General features: G+C 59.9%; 2 protein-coding genes across 3 annotated transcripts; one reads left to right on the top strand and one right to left on the bottom strand.

Moving 5' to 3' along the window:
• Positions 1 to 1,723: 1,723 nt before the first annotated feature.
• Positions 1,724 to 4,911, bottom strand: C8G (complement C8 gamma chain). Its single transcript, XM_030461390.1, has 7 exons — positions 4,436 to 4,911; positions 3,949 to 4,088; positions 3,296 to 3,356; positions 2,900 to 3,017; positions 2,522 to 2,622; positions 2,177 to 2,215; positions 1,724 to 1,916 (listed from the first exon to the last, which is right to left on the bottom strand). Exons 1-7 carry the CDS (start codon positions 4,895 to 4,897, stop codon positions 1,911 to 1,913), a joined length of 927 nt encoding a protein of 308 aa, XP_030317250.1. The 5' UTR covers positions 4,898 to 4,911; the 3' UTR covers positions 1,724 to 1,910.
• Positions 4,071 to 17,290, top strand: FBXW5 (F-box and WD repeat domain containing 5). Of its 2 annotated transcripts, none has more exons than XM_030461384.1 (9): positions 4,071 to 4,119; positions 5,387 to 5,600; positions 8,132 to 8,289; positions 9,091 to 9,265; positions 9,903 to 10,051; positions 11,494 to 11,971; positions 14,163 to 14,310; positions 14,789 to 15,001; positions 15,414 to 17,290. In XM_030461384.1, exons 2-9 carry the CDS (start codon positions 5,408 to 5,410, stop codon positions 15,658 to 15,660), a joined length of 1,761 nt encoding a protein of 586 aa, XP_030317244.1. In that variant the 5' UTR covers positions 4,071 to 4,119; positions 5,387 to 5,407; the 3' UTR covers positions 15,661 to 17,290. The 2 variants fall into 2 exon arrangements, with proteins under 2 accessions (XP_030317244.1, XP_030317243.1); XM_030461383.1 differs by lacking the exon at positions 4,071 to 4,119 and adding an exon at positions 5,130 to 5,213.
• Positions 17,291 to 17,388: the final 98 nt, after the last annotated feature.

Consider the following 17,388-nt stretch of genomic DNA (forward strand, 5'->3'; position numbering starts at 1 on the left):
GAGCACCCCTGGTTCTGGCAGGGTTTTGGGGCAGGGCTGGCTGTGTTTGCTGGCTCTCCCCACGGCACAGCCCTGCCAAAGTTCCTTACGTAAGGAGCCTGTTTTCACAACAGCTGGATTTCTCCTATGGCAGCCCCCCCACCCCCCCTCTCCCTGCCCCAGCACATTCCCTTCCCCTCTCCCTGCTGCGTGCCCCCCCTGCCCCCCCACACCCTGCACTGAGGGCCTGGCCAGCCCCAGCTACACGGATTTATTAAAACAAAACAAAAGCTGAGCCAGGAAGAACCCAGCATCACGAGAGCCCAGCCTGGGGCCTCCCCGCATGCTGGGCTGGGGGCTTAACCCTGTCTGAGCCCCCCCTCAGAGTGCAGGATGCTGGGAGCAGACTCTGCAGGGGGACAGAGGATCCATGGGTCACCTGTGGACACCACTCCAGGTGTCCACAATTCCCTCCTTGCTGACAGGAGGGGGTGCTCAGGAGGTGCTTGGGCTCCTGGTGGTGGCAAAGTTGGGTGCAAGCTCAAGAGCAGGGGAGCAGCAGCCATGGTGTGGGGCAGGCTGTTGGGGTTGGGGGAGGCATGGGCAGGATGGATGTACCTGGGCTGTGGGTCACAGAGGTGCCTGGACGCAGACCCTTGGCACAACCTGGGTGTTGGTAGCCCAGGAATGGGCTCACACCAGGTAAACACACACTGGGCTGAGCTGGGCAGGGGGTCAGGGCTCTCCCCTCCCCACCCAGCACAGCTCCCCCCACCCTCCAGCTGCCTGGGGGGTGCAGGGCCGAGAGTGAGTGGGACCCACAATCCAAGAGCACCCCGATTCTGCTGGACACAGAGAACCTGGGGGTTCTGGGGGCACATCCAGACACACGTCCCTGCACGTGGGCAGCAGGAAGGGGGTGGCTGTGGCCCCGTCACGTGCGGTCCCTGACTGTCCCTTGCATAATTCCCTGATAAAAAACATGTGTTACCAGTTCCCGCCAGGATTGCAAAACTCCAGCCTGGCAGGCAGAGGGATGTGGCAGGGGGCTGGGCAGGGGGCTGCTTCCCACACCCTTCCCTCCCCCCAGCCTGCCCCAGACATCCAAAGTAACCCTGAGATCCCTGAGCTGAGCCGGGATGGACAGAAAGGACACAAAGAGGGGTCCTGCCAGGGGCTGCAGCTCCGGGGTGAGTGGTGCAGCCCCTCTGCCCTGCCTGCACCAAACCCCAAGCCCCTGCAGCTCCTGCCCCCTGCTCAGAGGATGCAAAGGGGGTTCCTGCCTTTGGGAAGCCCTCACAGGCAGGGGTTTGGCCCTTGGGGAATGTGGTCAGGAGTAGGGGCTGTTTCAGGGACTGGGATATTTCACAGCTCCAGAAGCCCTGTGACATGAAGCAGGACTTCCACGGGGCTCAAGTTTCCTTCTTTGGAATCTCCTACCTTGTCCTGGGGGAAGGTTCTGCTCCTGTGCTGATCCCTACAGCCCCCCAGGCACCGAGGGTTTTCCCCAGACAATGCTGAGTGCTTGGGACTTTCCCTCACTCACCAACAAGACAACCCAAAAGGAAATTAGGACCACTGGCTGCTGCCTCCTTACCCCATAGTTGTGGTGAGGCTAAGGGGAGGAGGAGGGGGCACAGGACGCTGGGGCAATCCAGGGGTGGAAGCAGCACTGGCCTTGCTGGAGCAGCTCCCTCGAGGGGTGACTTTCCTGGACACAGACCCTCTACAAGGTGTTTATTGGGGTGTTGTGGGCTCTGCAGGGCACTGGGATGTCCCAAAGCTGTGGGGGCACAGGACAGGGTCAGCTGGAGGAGCTGGTGAGTTCCACAGGGCTGGGAGGCAGCAGCAAGTGCCAGCTGTGTCCTGTGTGGATGTGGGTGGCTGATGATGCTCTGTGGACTTCATGTGGACTCTCTGCACCTACAGTTTCATTTCTGGAAGGGAAGGGAAATGCCAAGGGGCTGGGGAGAAGTCTGAGCCCCTCACCAGAGCTGGAGACCCACCTCTGCCTCCCAAAGCACCATCCAGAAGTGATAAATCTGTTCCCAGCCCTGACCCCAGGGTGTCCCTGTCCCAGAACACCTCATCCCAGACCAGCACTCACCCCAGTAAAGGTGCCCACCCCACAGCCAGGGCAGGAGAAACCCACATTGTGCCTAAGATCCCAGAGCACCTCCTGGGATCCACAACTCACCATCGAGGATGTGAAACTCATCTGCAGAGTCGCAAAACCCTGCAAGAGAGAGAGCCTGGGGTGGTCACCCTGCTGGGGCACTCAGCACAACCCCTGCACCCCAGGGACACTGTGGGGCACAGCCCTGTCCTTACAACCTTGTCCCTGGGGTGGCCACAGCATGGGGACAGACCCCACAAATGGCCCTGCTGTGGGTGACACGGGGCACAAGCTGCTCCAACCCCAGTGGCTGTGCCTCCCCCTCCCCACTCTGAAGGGGCACACCCCACCCCCAGCCCCAGGTCCTTCCTGGGCACAGCACAGGCTGTGGGTGCCCCTGCTCCAGGGGGGCTCTGTGCCACCCACCGTATATGGGAAATAGTAGGTTACATCCTCACTCAGCCCCACAGCCCTGACACGCTGCTCAAACTTCTCCACCACAGCATTGCTGACCTGGCTGCTCCGTCCTGTGAGGAGAGGGTGACACTGTCAGTGGCCTTCAGCTCTGCCCCAAACCCCCCCCTGTGCCCCCTGCAGCAAAACTCAGGGCCAAGGGGGCTTTTGGCTCTGAGAGGTTGGTTTCCTCTTTTCCCCCCACAGCATCTGGGGAGGAACCTTCCTGTCCCGTCCCCTCATGTAGGGACAGGACCCCATGGGGATGTCCCATCCCTGCTTCTGGCATCCCCTGAGCCCAGCAGGGGGGTCCTACCCCTCTGTCATCCCAGACCCCAGGCACCAACCTACCATAGAGCTTGACTGAGATGCTCTGTCCCTTCTGGTAGCAGAGGATGGCATAGCTGCTGTGGTCTGTCTCAGCCACCACCACATCCACCTTATTGCCATAGCCACGGCCTGGGGGAGACCCCGTTAACCCTGGTTTAGCCCTAGTGAGCCCCAGTACCATCCCAGTGCCTCATTTCACCATGGTACAAGGGGTGAAAATCAGGCACAGAGCAGGTGCAGGCTCAGGGGACACCGGGCTCTGCCAGAGGCCACCATCCCACAGTGTTCCCAGTGGTGGCATTTGATGCTGGGGACCTTTGAGACATAATGGGAGGAGGGCACCAGCACCACAGTGCCACCAGAGCTCCCAATCCACTGCCCCTTCAGCCCCACCACCACCACTCACCCTTGAGGAAAGAAGTGCCCGGGGGTCTGGGCAGGGTGGTAACGCTGCCGGATCTCCCAGCACATCCCCTCCCTGCAGGGGCAGAGGAAAAGCCATCAGGGCAGGATCTGCCCCCCCTGGCTCCCTGCCTGTCCCCCGGCCAGGACAACACACACACCCCCAGGACCTATTTTCCTGTTTCCCTGTTTTCCTGGGACTCTGTTTGCTCCCCAGTGTAGATGCTGCAAAGGGCTGTCCCAAACCCCATGGAGACACAGAGAGAAGTGGAACCCAAGTGGTCCCTGTCCCCTCCCTGCAGCTCTGAGCCTGGCTCAGCCCCACAGACCCCACGGGGGTGCTGAACCCCCCCCTCTCCTCTGCCAGACTCCTGCTGGGATGGGCCTGAGAGCCAACCCCTGGCTGAGCACCCATGGAGCCTGCTCAGTGCCTCAGTTTCCCCAGCCTGGCTGCTCCCCACCACCCCCACCCCAGGCTGGTGGCCGTGTGGGTGCCAGGGTGCCAGCCCACTGTGGCCAGGGCTTCCACCACAGAGCATCCCAGAGGACATTCCCAAGCCACTTCCCTGCTCCAGGACACCTCCTTGGGGTCTCTGCTCAGGGCACGGTCCCTGCTCTGACTCGCCGGCAGTGTCCCTGTCCCTGTCTGTGTCCCAAGTGTCACTCACAGCTTCCTGAAGGTGCTGATGTCCATGCTGTGTCCATCGGGGACAGTCACTGTCACCGTGGTGGCCTGCAGCCGGTGGCTCTGCTCCGCCAGGTCCCTGCAGGATGAGGCCATTCCCACCAGGAACCACTTCCCTGCCAGCTGCAAGGACAGCGGGATCACCTCCTGACAGGTCAGCACCCCCGGGGTGTCACCCCCCCCAGCCCTGCCCCGAGCACCCCAAACTTGGCAGCTCTGCCCAGAGTCCTCGGTGTGATAACAGGGGACAAGTGGCACAGCACGGGGGGACACGGGGACAGAGGGGAGCAGGGGAGGGGGTGTCTGAGGCATCCCCCCGATGTCCCAGGCTGCCATTCCCAGAGAGGGACAGGAAGGAGACGGGACGGGGGACAAGGTGACAGCCGGGGGGTGACAGGCAGGGACAGACTGGAGCAACCCTGGCAGTGTCCCAGCCCCAGGGGGGTCCCCAGCACCCCCCGAACCCTCACCTGAGAGAGGCTGAGCCCCTCCTGAGCCCCCACCGCCTCCAAAGGACTCTGGGGACGGGGTGGCCGCTGCCGTCGCCCCTGTCCCCACGCCGGGGGGACCGTGAGGAGCAGGGCGAGGAGCAGTCGGGTGCCCGGGGACGCCATGGGGACACTGCCGGGAAGCGGCGGGGCCAGGAGGGTGGGAATGGTGCCGGGAGGGAGGAACGGGGACAGGGATGGGGTCAGGAATGGGGTCAGGGATGGGGTCAGGGACAGGGACAGGTCCGGCGGGTCGGGCCGGAGGCTGCGGGTGCCAGTGGGCTCGTCCCGAGGCGGGAGCTGCGGGGACATCGGGGGCTGCGGAGGCTGCGGGGACATCGGGGGGTGCAGGGGCATGGGGGACTGCGGGAGCTGCGGGAACATGGGGGACAGCGGGAGCTCCGGTGACATCAGGGGGTGCGGATATGGGGGCTGCGGGGACATCAGGGACAGCGGGAGCTTCGGGGACATGGGGGGCATCGGGGGCTGCGGGGACATCGGGGGCTGCGGGGCCCGATCCCGGGGGGTCCCGGGGGTGCCGGTGACGCGACGGGGGGCGGAGCCCCGGGCTGCGGAGCGATGGCGCAGCGCTCGTCAGATCGCGCCTGGCGCGCAGGGCAGCTCGGAGGTGGATGCGTCAGGTCTGGGGCGGAGAGCGGGGCGGTGATTGGCGCAGGGCGGGGGAACCACCGAGAGGAGAGCCCAGAGCGGCCCCGCGGCCGGGCCGGAAGTGCCGGGCGGGGGCAACGGAGCCGCCGAGGTGCCGGTGGGGACGGGACCGGACGGGACCGGACCGGGGGTTCTGCGGGGCCCGGGCCGCTTGTATCCCCCCCAACCCCATTCCTACAGCGGCCGTGGGCCCTCCGGGGCGGGCGAGGGGCCGGCGGTGCGGGCCCGCGGGCCGGTCCGGGCCTCACCGGCATTTGCTTGCAGGCGCGGCGGCAGAATGACACGATGGAGGCGGGCGGCGGCCCCCTGCTCCCGGACAGCGTCCTGTACGAGATCTTCCTCTACCTGGACCACGTAGACGTGCTGGCGGCGGGGCTGGTCTGCCAGCAGTGGCGAGCCGTAGCCCGAGACGAATTCCTCTGGAAGGAGCTTTTCTACCGCTACTACCGCGTGTCCCGGGAGGTGCCCCGGCACCCAGGTGAGCTGCGGGCATGGGCAAGGGCTGCGGGGCTGCTGCGGGACGGGGAGGTCCCAGAGGGATGGGGGGCTGCTCGCCCCGGTGCTTCTGGCCGCCCAAGGAGGCTCCTGATCGGGGAGCCCAGGAGGGAAAATTCTTCCCCCTCTCTTCCCCCTCTCTTCCCCCCTCTCTTCCCCCCTCTCTTCCCCCCTCTCTTCCCCCCTCTCTTCCCCCCTCTCTCCCCCCTCTCTTCCCCCCTCTCTTCCCCCCTCTTTCCCCCCCTCTCTTCCCCCCTCTCTTCCCCCTCTCTTCCCCCTCTCTTCCCCCTCTCTTCCCCCTCTCTTCCCCCCTCTCTTCCCCCTCTCTCCCCCCTCTCTTCCCCCTCTCTTCCCCCTCTCTTCCCCCTCTCTCCCCCCTCTCTTCCCCCTCTCCTCCCTCTTTCCCCCTTCCCCTCTGCTGCTGCTCCAGCTTTTCTCTCTTGGTGTCTTCTGGAGCCACCAAACTCTTATCAGGGGACACTCCTCAGGCTTGGCTTGGCCCCCCAAAGCCTCTGGAACTGCCCAAACCCTTTAGGAAGGGGCATCAGAGAGCTGGAAGTGGCTCAGCTCCCGTGTTCTCTGACAGAGAGGTGGTTTGTGAGCTCTCTGGGCAGGTGCTGCAGAGCCCAGCTGCTGAGGGACATCCCCAGGAGACGCAGTGAGTCACCAGCTCTGCTGCCAGCCAGCCTGGGGGGACTCTGTGCTGGCTTTTCCTGATCAGCACCTTCCAGCTGGGCTGTGTTTTGGGATCTGGCCCTTCCTCATCCCAACTGGGAAGAGCTGCACGTCCCAATTACCTGATCAGAGGTTTCCAGAGGGCTGCAGCCTGCTGGGGGATGTGATGAGGTGAGGTGTGTGTGGCTGTGTCCTCCTGCAGGTGCTGGGGGCAGCAGCTGAGCCCTTCTGTGATCACAGCTGGGGATGGATCTTGGCCTCAGCTTGCAGAAGGAAAATCACCCCTCAGCCCAGCCTGACAGTGGCACCAGCACAGCTCTGCTTCCTGCTGAGTGTCTGGGGCTTGGTGACACCCCTGGGACAAACCATGAGGTCCTGGGACAATCCATGAGCCATGGCAGGGCCCTCTGGGAGCCTGGGGAGCCATTCCTGGTGTGTGGCACAGAGCTCTGCTCCATCCTCCTCCCAAGGAGGGGTGCAGGAGGGAATTGGCTCCTTGACCTGGAGCTACAGTTGCCCCAGCAGGATGGGAAGAGCCAGCAAGGATGAGGAGTGGGGGGGAAGCACCAGCTCAGAAGGGGACTCTGAGAGGACGTAGGGTGTGGATGGGGTGACTTGGGCTGTGTGACTTCACTTGGACAGCCCCAAGGAGCTCCACAGGGTTGGGAATGTTGTCTGCAGGATTAATCTGGAGTTTCTGACCAAGCTCCATCATTTCCAGCCTCCTGGAATGTTAGGGAGCTGCCAGCCCTGTGCTTTAGCCCTGTCTGGGGCTGAGCACTCAGTGTAACTCAGTGGTACTGGGGCTCCCCCTGAGCTCAGCTCCTGGGGCAGGGGGTGGGAGCTGAGGGGCTGCTGTGTTGAGCAGACTCTGGGGTAATTCCTGGCCCTCTGTGCTTTGGGGAATGATATCCAGTGGGGCTTCTCAGGGACAATGTTGGGATTCCCTGGCTGGGTGGGATCTGTCCAGGCTGCTTCCCAATCAGATGAGCTGGAACAGGGAGAGCCAAAGGGGGAGGAAGTGCCCTGGCAGTGAGGAGCAGAGGGGTGTCCTGGCAGCAAGCTGCCCCCTGCCTGCAGGAGTCCCCTGGTATCCCCTGGTGCCTCCTGGTGTCCCCTAGTGTCCCCTGGCCTGCAGCAAGTTCCACAAAAGTTCCCTTCAGTCCTGTTCAGCATAACCAGGGAAATTGGCCCTTATCCATATCCATGTCTGATCCTCTTTGCATCCTTGAGATCTGCTGCTGCAGGACGTCTGCTGGCTGCCTTACTGGCCCTGCACTCAGAATCTTCTTTATTTGTCTTTTTATTGGCCATCAATCAATGTGATTTCTGCTCCAAGCTCCTCTGTTCCCAGTTGGGAGTTCTCTAAATCTCTTTTCTCACAGAGATGGTTTTTGGTTTTTTTTCCCTGCTCTCATACCCTTTCTCTCTAGCACACATTTATTAATTCTGTGCTAGACAAGGTGATGGGAGTGGAGCCACCTCCCCTCTTGTCACCTGACAGGTTTGTCTGCATGCTGCTCAGTTCTGCAGAGCGAAGCTTTTTGTCTGCTCCCTCACAGCTGTGCTGCTGGTGTCTCCTGCACTGGCTGCACTGGTTTACAACGTGGTGGCATCCTCTGGAGCTCTGTGTTTGCTGGAAGAAAAGATTGTGTGTGGGAGTGGGGAAGCTACTGAGAGAAACCTGAGCGCAGCTGGAGCCACGGGGCCCTGGGCTGCTCCTGGCACAGCCTGCAGCAGTCATGCAGCTTTGTTAAAGTCTGAATTCTGTGTTTGGGCCAATTCTGTCACTTCCCTCCCCTTACACTCTTCTCCCATGTCCCTGCTTGTGTCTCACAGCTGCTGTCTCCTGGTATGAGGAGTTCCAGAGGCTCTATGACACCATCCCCTGCGTGGAGGTGCAGGCCCTGAAGGAGCACAATGACCAGGTTTTGCACCTCAGCTTCTCCCACTCTGGCTCTTTGTTTGCATCGTGCTCCAAAGACTGCACAGTCAAGGTAAAGCAGCCCCTCCCTTCCCCTGCCCAGCTCCCTCAGCTCAGATTTAGTGGGGCTGAGTGTCTGACAAAGGAGAGCAAAAAGCGTGGTGGGGTTTGGAAGTGTGAACTGGGTGATCTCTGCAGACCATTTTGTCCCCTGCTGGAGCAGATTCAGCTACAGCACATTGCACAGGGGGGTGTCCAGGCAGCCTGTGCCAGTGCTGTCACCCTCACAGCAAGTTTCCCCCCTGTTCAGCTGGAATTTTCTGTGTTCCAGCTCATTCCCCTTATCCTGTCCCTGGGCTCCAAGGAAAAGAGTCTGGTTGGAGAAGACACTTGGGCCAGTTCCTGCAGGTGCTGTTCTCAGAGCTCCAGAACTGATGAGTCCTGCACACAGAGCCTTGAGGGCTGTGGCTTCCAGGTCCACTCGAGGCACTTGGGCTCTCTGGGCCCAAATCAGTCCCATTGGATTGGGGATCCAACACAAACCATGGAGATAATGATCTGCAGGAATTAATGAGCAGTTATCCTGGGAGAAATCTCTCTGACTGTGCAGACAAACCCATCTGGCAAGTGGCACTGCCAGTCCCTGCCTGAGCCCCTCCTGGTTGCTGGCCACTGGTCAGTGCTGCTGGCCACTGGTCAGAGCTGCTGGCCACTTTCTGTCAGGGGGCTGACAGGGAGATGAGGCAGGGAAATAGGATCTTTCATGTTGGATTTTTTTTTTTTTCCTGCCCTGGTGAATGTTTGGGGACAGATGAAGCAGAACTGTTCTCAGGCTTCTCAGCAGCTTCCTGACTCTTTGTCCATCTGTCTGCAGATCTGGAGCAATGAGCTGGACATCTCCCTGCAGCACAGCTCCAACATGAGGCCCTACAACTGGAGCTACACACAGTTCTCCCAGTTCAACTCTGATGACTCCCTCCTCCTGGTGTCTGGGGTCTTTGTGGGGCCTCACAACTCCTCCTCAGGAGAGATTGCTGTCATCAGCATGGGTAGGTGCCACCCTCACCTCCTTACTGGGGGGTGGGCAGTGGTGGGTGCTGGTTCCCCTCAGCTGCATGGCAAGAAGGCAGAACAAGCAAAGGGCTCCCCAGTCACAGTTCTGGAGGGAAGACCTTGTGAACAGCCTTAGCTCTGCCTGGGCCACTCTGTTGTCACCCAAGGGCAGTGTGACGTCTGTTTATTCTCACTTCTGCTCTCAGTGACAAGTGTTACCTGCCTGTGTCCTGGACCCACCATTTCTGGCTCAGATGGGGACAGTCCCATCCTGAGGCCTCAGGAGGCATCTTCCTGCTGCCCCTCTTCCAGTGCAGTTTGGTGACACTGCCTCATCCCAACTGGTCACTGTCACTGTGCCACAGTCCCCCTGTGCCACACACTGAGGGATGCAGTATTTGAGGTGGGGTTTCAGCAGAGCAGAGGGGGAGAATCCCCTCTCCTGATCTGCTGGCCACACTCTTCTTGATGCATCCTAGGACAGTGTTGGGTTTCTGGGCTGCCTGATGTTGGGATCCTTCTCAATCAGCACCCCCAAATCCTTCTCTTCAGGGCTGCTCTCCACCCCACTCTGTACCCCGCTTGTAATTCTGAGCCATCACCTCACTCAGGTTTCCTTCCTCTCCCTTCCAGAGAACTTCACTCTGCTCTCCAGGGTGAGGAACAAGCCCTATGATGTGTTTGGCTGCTGGCTGAATGAAACCAACCTGATATCTGGGAATCTGCACCGGATCGGGAGGATAACATCCTGCTCTGTGCTCTGGCTCAACAATGCTTTCCAGGTGAGGTCCCTGTGTTCCAGCTCCACGGGCAGTGCAGCTCCCAGCTGAGGGAGGAAGTGCTGTGGAGGAGGAGGAGGAGAAGGAGGAAGAGGCAGAAAGGGGACAGGTGGCCCTGTCCTCCCTGTTTGTCTCCTCTGTCTTGCCCTCAGGAGCCTGAGCTCGAGGCAAACCATGCATGAGGTTTCTCCACCCTTGGTACAACACCAAGGTGCCCACTGTGGTGTCCCATCACCACCCTCAATTAACTCTTGCCCCATTAATTGGGATGAGGATTTGACTGCAGTGCCCTGGAGCATGTGTTGCTCAAGAGGAGAGAGGTGGAACCGCAGTGGGGCTGCTGAAGCCCTTGGCACTGTGAGGTTGGCCCTGGGGCAGCTGTGCTCTGTCATGTCCAGGCAGTGGCTGCTCTCCCAGCTGGAGCTCCAGGTGTTGTGTCCAGGAGCTGGAGGAGTCAGTGGGCTGAGCCCATCCCTGTCATGCCCATGGGCCAGGTCCTGTCTGCTGTGCTGAGACCCAGAGAGCAGCCTGTGCTGGCCTGGCTGCTTGGGTACTTGTGCTGCTCAGACCTGGCCCTTCTCTGTGTTTTGCCTCTGTGTGACAACTTCATGTCCTGGTGTTTTGTCTTTTTCAACATGAATGATGGGTGCTGGCCCTGGGTGAAGTGCTCTGGCAGCAGAGCCCCCTCTGTGCTGTGCTGACACTACAGCATTAACTCTTCCATCTCCAAAGAAAGGAGCAACCCTTTGACCAGGCAGTTCAGCAGGAAGAGGCCTTCAGTGTGTGTCTGGGAGCAGCTTTCCAGCTATTCCTGATGCTACAGGCATCCTTCAGGAGCATGGAGTCCTCCACTGCTGCTTGGCCAGAGGGATGGCACTGCATGCTGCACCCAGAGCCTTCTCCTGAAATTCTTGCCAAGTGCCAAGCAGCTGATCACCTGCAGTGGGGGTGGCTGCAGGGCTGCCCGTGGGGCTCCCAGCTCTGCCTGCAGCACCCTGTTGCCTGTGACTGAGGCTTGGTGCCTGGGCTGGTGTCCTCTGTGCAAGACGATCTCTTGCTCATCTCTTGCTCTCTTTGACCCCATCACTGAAGGGGGTCAAAGCCCACAGGTGCTCCCCTGAGGGGTGTTTTGTTGCTGCCAGACTTCGTGCTTGGCCAAACAAGAAAGATGAGGGCTGAGGAAATGATCAAGAAGGGACTCCTGACTTGAGGATATCAGGCAGGAGCTGAGCACAAGGCTGTGGGCAGTGATTGCCCTGATCAGGGTGTGGGGAAGGGCTGCAGCCCCATTGCTCTGGAGTGGGGTCAGGGGGAGCAGCCTGGCATCACATCAGCTCTTAGACACAGCCCTGCCTGCCCTTCCCCAAACCTCCTCTCAGTTTGAGCCGTGGGGGTGAACATGAGGTGGTTCCTGCTCACTTCTCACTTCTCCCTTCTCCTTGCAGGGCATAGAGTCTGAGAATGTCAACGTTGTGAAGAGACTGTTCAAAATCCAGAACCTGAATGCCAGCACCATCCGGACCGTGATGGTGGCTGACTGCAGCCGCTATGACTCCCCAGACCTGCTCCTGGACTACGAGGAGCAGCTGGCTGCTTCCTCCACCTGCCCAGTCTTTGATCTTGGAAGTGACAGTGAGGAAGAGGAGGTCAGGCCCAGACAAGCTCCAGAACCAGCGGTCCAGGAGCTGCCAGCTGAGAGGGGTGTGAGGGCAGAGCCTGGGCTGCAGCAGTTGTTTGATGACATCATGGAGGGTGTCAGACCTGCCATGACTGAGACAGAGCTGGAGACAAAGGTGGCTGAGCTGTTTGTACGTAACAGAACTAAACCCCCAGAGCTCAACCTGCTCCCCACGGAGAGCAACAGCAAGACAAAGTATTTAATCTTCACCACAGGATGCCTCACCTACTCCCCACACCAGATAGGTAAGGCTGCTCAGAGCCTGGGCCTCCACCCGGGCTTGGGGGAGTCAGAAAAGCTTTGGGGTATTTTCTGCCTGCTGGGGGGAGAGGGAGTTGCTGCTTTGCTCAGGCTGCTGGACCTGACAGGGAGGCTCTTGAGGTGACCCCATCACTGAAGGGGGTCAAAGCCCACAGGTGTTCCCCTGAGGGGTGTTGTGTTGCTGCCAGACTTCGTGCTTGGCCAGACAAGAAAGATGAGGGCTGAGCAGAAGATCAAGAAGGGACTCCTGACTTGAGGACATCAGCCAGGAGCTGAGCACAAGGGGGTGGATGTGGGCAGTGATTGCCCTGATCAGGGTGTGGGGAAGGGCTGCAGCCCCATTGCCCTGGGGTGGGGTCAGGGGGAGCAGCCTGGCATCACATCAACTCTTGGACACAGCCCTGCCTGCCCTCCCCCCCCACACCTCCCTGGGTTGGTGCTGAAGGGGCCTCATGGTGGGTGCTGAGCCCCTTCAGCAGGTGAGTCCATGCCAGGCTGGTGCCAAGCAGTTCCTACAGGCTCTGCCTCTGTCTTGCTCCTGGGCTGGGACATCTCTTGCTCATCTGGGTCTGGTTTTTGGGGCACTGAGACCAGCAGAGCCTGGGGGCTCAGCAGGTTTGTGATGAGCAGAAGGAGGTAGCTTGGCTGCTTAATGTTGATGGAAAGGACTAGACAGATGAGGAGAAGTGTGGGGTGGGAAGGAGAGCTGCTGCAGGCAAGAGGACTCTTCTGTGACTCCAGACAGTCTCTGTTCTTCTGCTCCTTGCACAATTACAGCCTCGTGTTGCTGCTGCAGGCTCTGCCAAACCTTCCTGTCAGTCCTGCACCTGTACAGCCCAGTGAGGCAGAGAAAGGCAATTCTGGCAACCTGGGGCTGTGCTCCCTCCTCATGGCCAGGGCGGCAGGGTGGACTTTGGGCCTGCCCTGGCTCAGCCCTCTGAGCCTGGCTGCTCCTAGAGCCATGCAGGCTGGGGCAGAGCTGGGGATGGTCCAGGGGCACCACTCTGAACTCTGGTGAGTGCCAGTGGGGCAGTCAGTGTCCACAGCACAGCCTGGCTGTGGCTTGGTTCCTCTCCCAGCTCTCAGTCATTGCAAAACAGGAGGTTTGTCCATGGGCTCTCTGTGGAAGCTGCTTTCCCCTGAGGGGCTGGCACTGGGACTCTGTGGCACTCCCCTCTTGCCAGGCTGGGGCTGCTATGGGAGCTGCTGCCATCCCTGTGGTCTCACCTGACCAGTGAGACTTCAGCAGTGTCCTTCCAGCTCCTGTGGTAATCCTGGGTGAAGCTGCCTGGGGCTGAGCTTGGTGCTGCAGGGAGGAGGCACAGGATGGTGTCAGGCAGTGCCCACTGGGTGGGAGAGGGAAGGTCCTGAGCAGCCTGGGCTCAGAGGCAGTGATGTTGGGAAGGGTGTTGGACTCAAGGTGCAGTGTTGATGTCTCCCCTGCCTTGGAAGGGCTGAAACCAGGAGTGTTTGGGAGCATTTCACTGGGAGGCAACAGGATGGGCCATATTTCCAGCTCCTCTTGAAAGATTAAGCCCATGTGTGCCCAAGAGCTGCTGAGGCCCATAGGAGCCCTCCAGGAAGCTGCCATGGATGGTCTGTTTGGGACTTCTGGAGCTGGAAGAGGTCTGGAGCCATTCCATGTCTCTGCCTGAGTCAGGAAGTTCAAAAGCTGTGAAGGACTTGAACCCAGTTTGAGTTTAACCCCCTATCCCTGAACTTACCTGGGGGTGATCCCCCACCTACACGTGGCAGGGCAGGGGATAGCCCTGCTGGGCCTTCTCCAGGCTGGATGTCACCCAACCCAAAGATTAATTGAGGAGAAAAACCTTCCTGCAACCAGAGTGTGTCCCAGGCCAGTGCAGCTTCCTTGTGCTGGAGGTACCTGGAGGTGGGCTGGGGGTGAGGCTGCACCAGACAGGGTGGCAGCTGAGTGCTGGGCATCTCCCTGGCTGGGGTTGGATGTCCCCAAGGGCAGTGTCCTGGCCAGGATTACCCCTTGGGAGAGCTTGAAGGAGCCTCACAGGGTCAGCAGCCCTGTCCTGGGCCTCAGCCAGCACAGCCAGTTCTCCTTTCAGACCAGCACTAAGGGAAGCCCTGAATGGCCTGGGGACTTCCACCGGCCCTGCTGTCTGCATCCTGCTGAACCACCTGATTCTGCTTTCTGTCCCCAAGGGATTAAAAGGATCCTGCCTCACCAGATGACAACAGCTGGGCCCGTGCTGGGGGAGGAGAGGCGCTCGGATGAGTTCTTTGACTCCCTTGACCACGTCATTGACATCCACGGGCACATCATTGGCATGGGCCTGTCCCCTGACCACAGGTGAGCATGGGAGGGGGGTAGGTGACACCTGCTCTGGGGCTTTAGGGAGGAACAGGAGCAGAAATGTGAGTGACACAAGGTACTCTGCTTTTTCACATCCCGTTTATGTCTGACTACAGGCACCTGTAGGGCCTGAGCTCCTCTGAGCTTGCAGGGACACTTCTCTCCCTCTCACTGCCCAGCCTGGTTCAGTGTAGGAGGAGCAGGAGGGTCAAGGAGCTGCTCATATCAGAGAGTCTTGTTCCTGAGGCAGATGAGTACACTGCCACCCCTAAAGTTGGGTTTAACTGGATTAAAGAGGCTTGACCTAGCCCCAAGGGTGGCCCTTTCCTTTCCAAAAGGGGCAGAAAGTGGTTGAGCACCAGGCTCCAGTGTTTCAGCCTGGAAAGCTCTTGCTCCCTGCCCTGTGTGTTTACAGCTCCTTGGGCTTTGTTGCATGCAGGGAAGTGCAGGGTGACCCCTCTGCTCCCCTCCCCAGGTACCTCTATGTGAACAGCCGTGCCTGGCCCCGGGACTGTGTCATCTCTGACCCCATGCAGCCACCCCCCATTGCTGAGGAGATCGACCTGCACGTGTTTGACCTGAAGACCATGAAGGAGGTGAAAAGGGCCCTGAGAGCACACAGGGCCTACACCCCCAACGAGGAATGCTTCTTCATCTTCCTGGATGTCAGCAGGGACTTCGTAGCGAGGTGCCTGGCAGTGGGGTGGGCAGGATCCTGACCCTACACCCCATGGGGCTTTGGGGTCAGCTGGGTGCTGGAAGGGAAGTTTGGAAAGAGACAGGGTGTGGATAGATGCTGTCTGCCCTGGTTCTGCTAGGAAATTGGTGAGGAGGGGGGGGAAAATCTGGGGCTGTGGCATGTTTGGCAGCAGGTGACAAATCTTTGGGGTTGTGGGGCAAGTTGAAGAGGCTCCTCAAACAGCTCGTGGGGCCCCGAGGGAGTTGGCCTGGCTGGGTGATGGGGCTGCAGGCAGAGCCTGGGCCTCTGGCCCATATGCTGGGGCACTCTCTGCTTTCAGGTGCATGGAAGGAGAGGGGTTGGGAACATCAGGTTTGGGGGTGCTGGGGTGACATCCTTACAGGTGTCTTATCCACTGCAGTGGGGCAGAGGATCGCCATGGCTACATCTGGGACAGGCACTACAACATCTGTCTGGCCAAGCTGCAGCATGACAATGTGGTGAACTCTGTGGCATTCAGCCCAGTGGAGCAGGAGCTGCTCCTGACAGCCAGTGATGATGCCACCATCAAGGTCTGGCGTTCCCCCCGTGCCGTGCGTGCCCAGCAGGCCAGGAAGCCCCGGCCCAGGAAACTGCTCTTCTCCTGGCTCCTGAACCAGAAGAGCTGAACCCAGGTCCACCTGCTCCTGCAGCTTCCTCACTGCAGCCACCTCCTCTAGAGCTTGCAGAGCTTTGAGCCCTGCACAACAGAGATGAGCTCTGGGCACACAGATCCAACCTGCTGAGTCGGGAGGAACCCTGGCAGCAGGAATCGCTTTGTCCTTGGAGCTTCTGCTTCCAAGGCAGAATGGAAGAGCTGAAGGCCTCTTCTGGGCCTGGCAGGCAGCAGCCCTAGCTGGTCACTGCAAGATGGGCTCCTCACAGCTTCTCACGAACGCTGCTACTTGGTCACAGCTTGCTCTGGGTGAGCTTTGGTCACCAAAACCAGACCAAGGTGTGTCTCCAGCATTGGTACTGTGTGAGCCAGGGACGTGGTGCCCTCACCAAGAGCTGCAGAGTGCTGGGCAGAAACCACAGCACAGTGCTGTGCTGCCTTACTGCAGGACTCTTCTGATACAGTAGTTTTGTTATTGTTTGTCCCAAACCTCCACAGGCAACTGGGTGTGCTGAGTGCCTCCTCCCACCCCATGTCGTGGCTCCAAAAGGGGGGGTCAGGAAGAGGGGAGGCAGGGCTGGGGGGCCAGGCTGGCATTTTGGGTGGCCCCAGGGATGCAAGCAGCCTTGTTGATGCCTTGTGTTGGCAGCTGTGTGTTGATACCACCAGTTTCCAAAAACGAGATGAGGAAGGGATGGTGGTGACATCGTGCTGGCTTTTTGTCTGTGTGGCAGCACTGGGGTGAGGTGTGGCAGGGGCAGGGATGTCCTGGAGGGGATCTGCTGCCCTTTCCCAAGGGGCAGCTGTGAGGATGAGTGTTGGGATCAGGGTCCCCTCCCTCTCATACTGCTCCAGCTGTGGCACTTTAGGTTCTCTTGGTACGTTCTCCCTGAGGGGGTGCAGGTGCCCGTGGGTGGCTGTGGTTGTCACCCCTGGGTGTCAGGGATGCTGCCCTCCTCTGCCTGAAGGGACAGTGAATAAGCTTCCTCCCACCTGGATCACCTTGCCAGGGGTTGGGTGATCCCCCACTGGGGAGCTGCCTCACTTGAAGTGATTTATTCTGTCCCTAAAGCTTTTTTCTCTCCAGCAAGTACCCAGAATTGACTTGGCCAGGAGGACTGGGGCTGGTGCTGAGCCCAGGAGCCGTGGTCACTGCTGGGAGCTGGGCTCTCACTCTTGGCTCGGGGGTCAAGCAGGGGCTGGAGGAGGCATTGGGGGCTCTGCCAGGAGCAGCAGGGACAGTTGTCTGTGCCACTCATTGCCTCAGGTTGCAAATAAACCCAACAGGGTTGGCAGATCCTGTCCTGACATGCACTGATGGCTTTAGCAGCCCGGGGCAGGGGGGTTTGTACCCTGCTGTGTTCCAGCAGGTGCCTGTGGCTTTGTCCAAAACCCCTGTACTCAGGTTTTCTGTCACAGGACTGCCAGAAAGAGGGGAGTCCCTGTGTGCACAGGCTCTGCATCCAGCTCTGTCCAGTCCCACAGCAGAGGAAGAGCCTCTGCCTTCCTCCTCCTACCCTAAGATTGTGACCTCCCCCGTGGCTGGGGCAGTAGTGAGCAAGGCACTGAGGGTTTTATGTTTGTACTGAGTTTTGCTCTTCACTACAGCATTGAATAAACATCCTGCTCAATCAGCTCTGCAAGGTGAGGTTGTTTCTGAATGCTCTTCTGTCACCAGGAGGGGCACAGGGTGGGGGCACTGCTGGTCAGAAACAGGAGAGGCAGAGAATGCCCCACGTCC

This window comes from Calypte anna, chromosome 17, assembly GCF_003957555.1.
Source record: "Calypte anna isolate BGI_N300 chromosome 17, bCalAnn1_v1.p, whole genome shotgun sequence".
NCBI classification, from domain to species: Eukaryota; Metazoa; Chordata; class Aves; order Apodiformes; family Trochilidae; genus Calypte; species Calypte anna.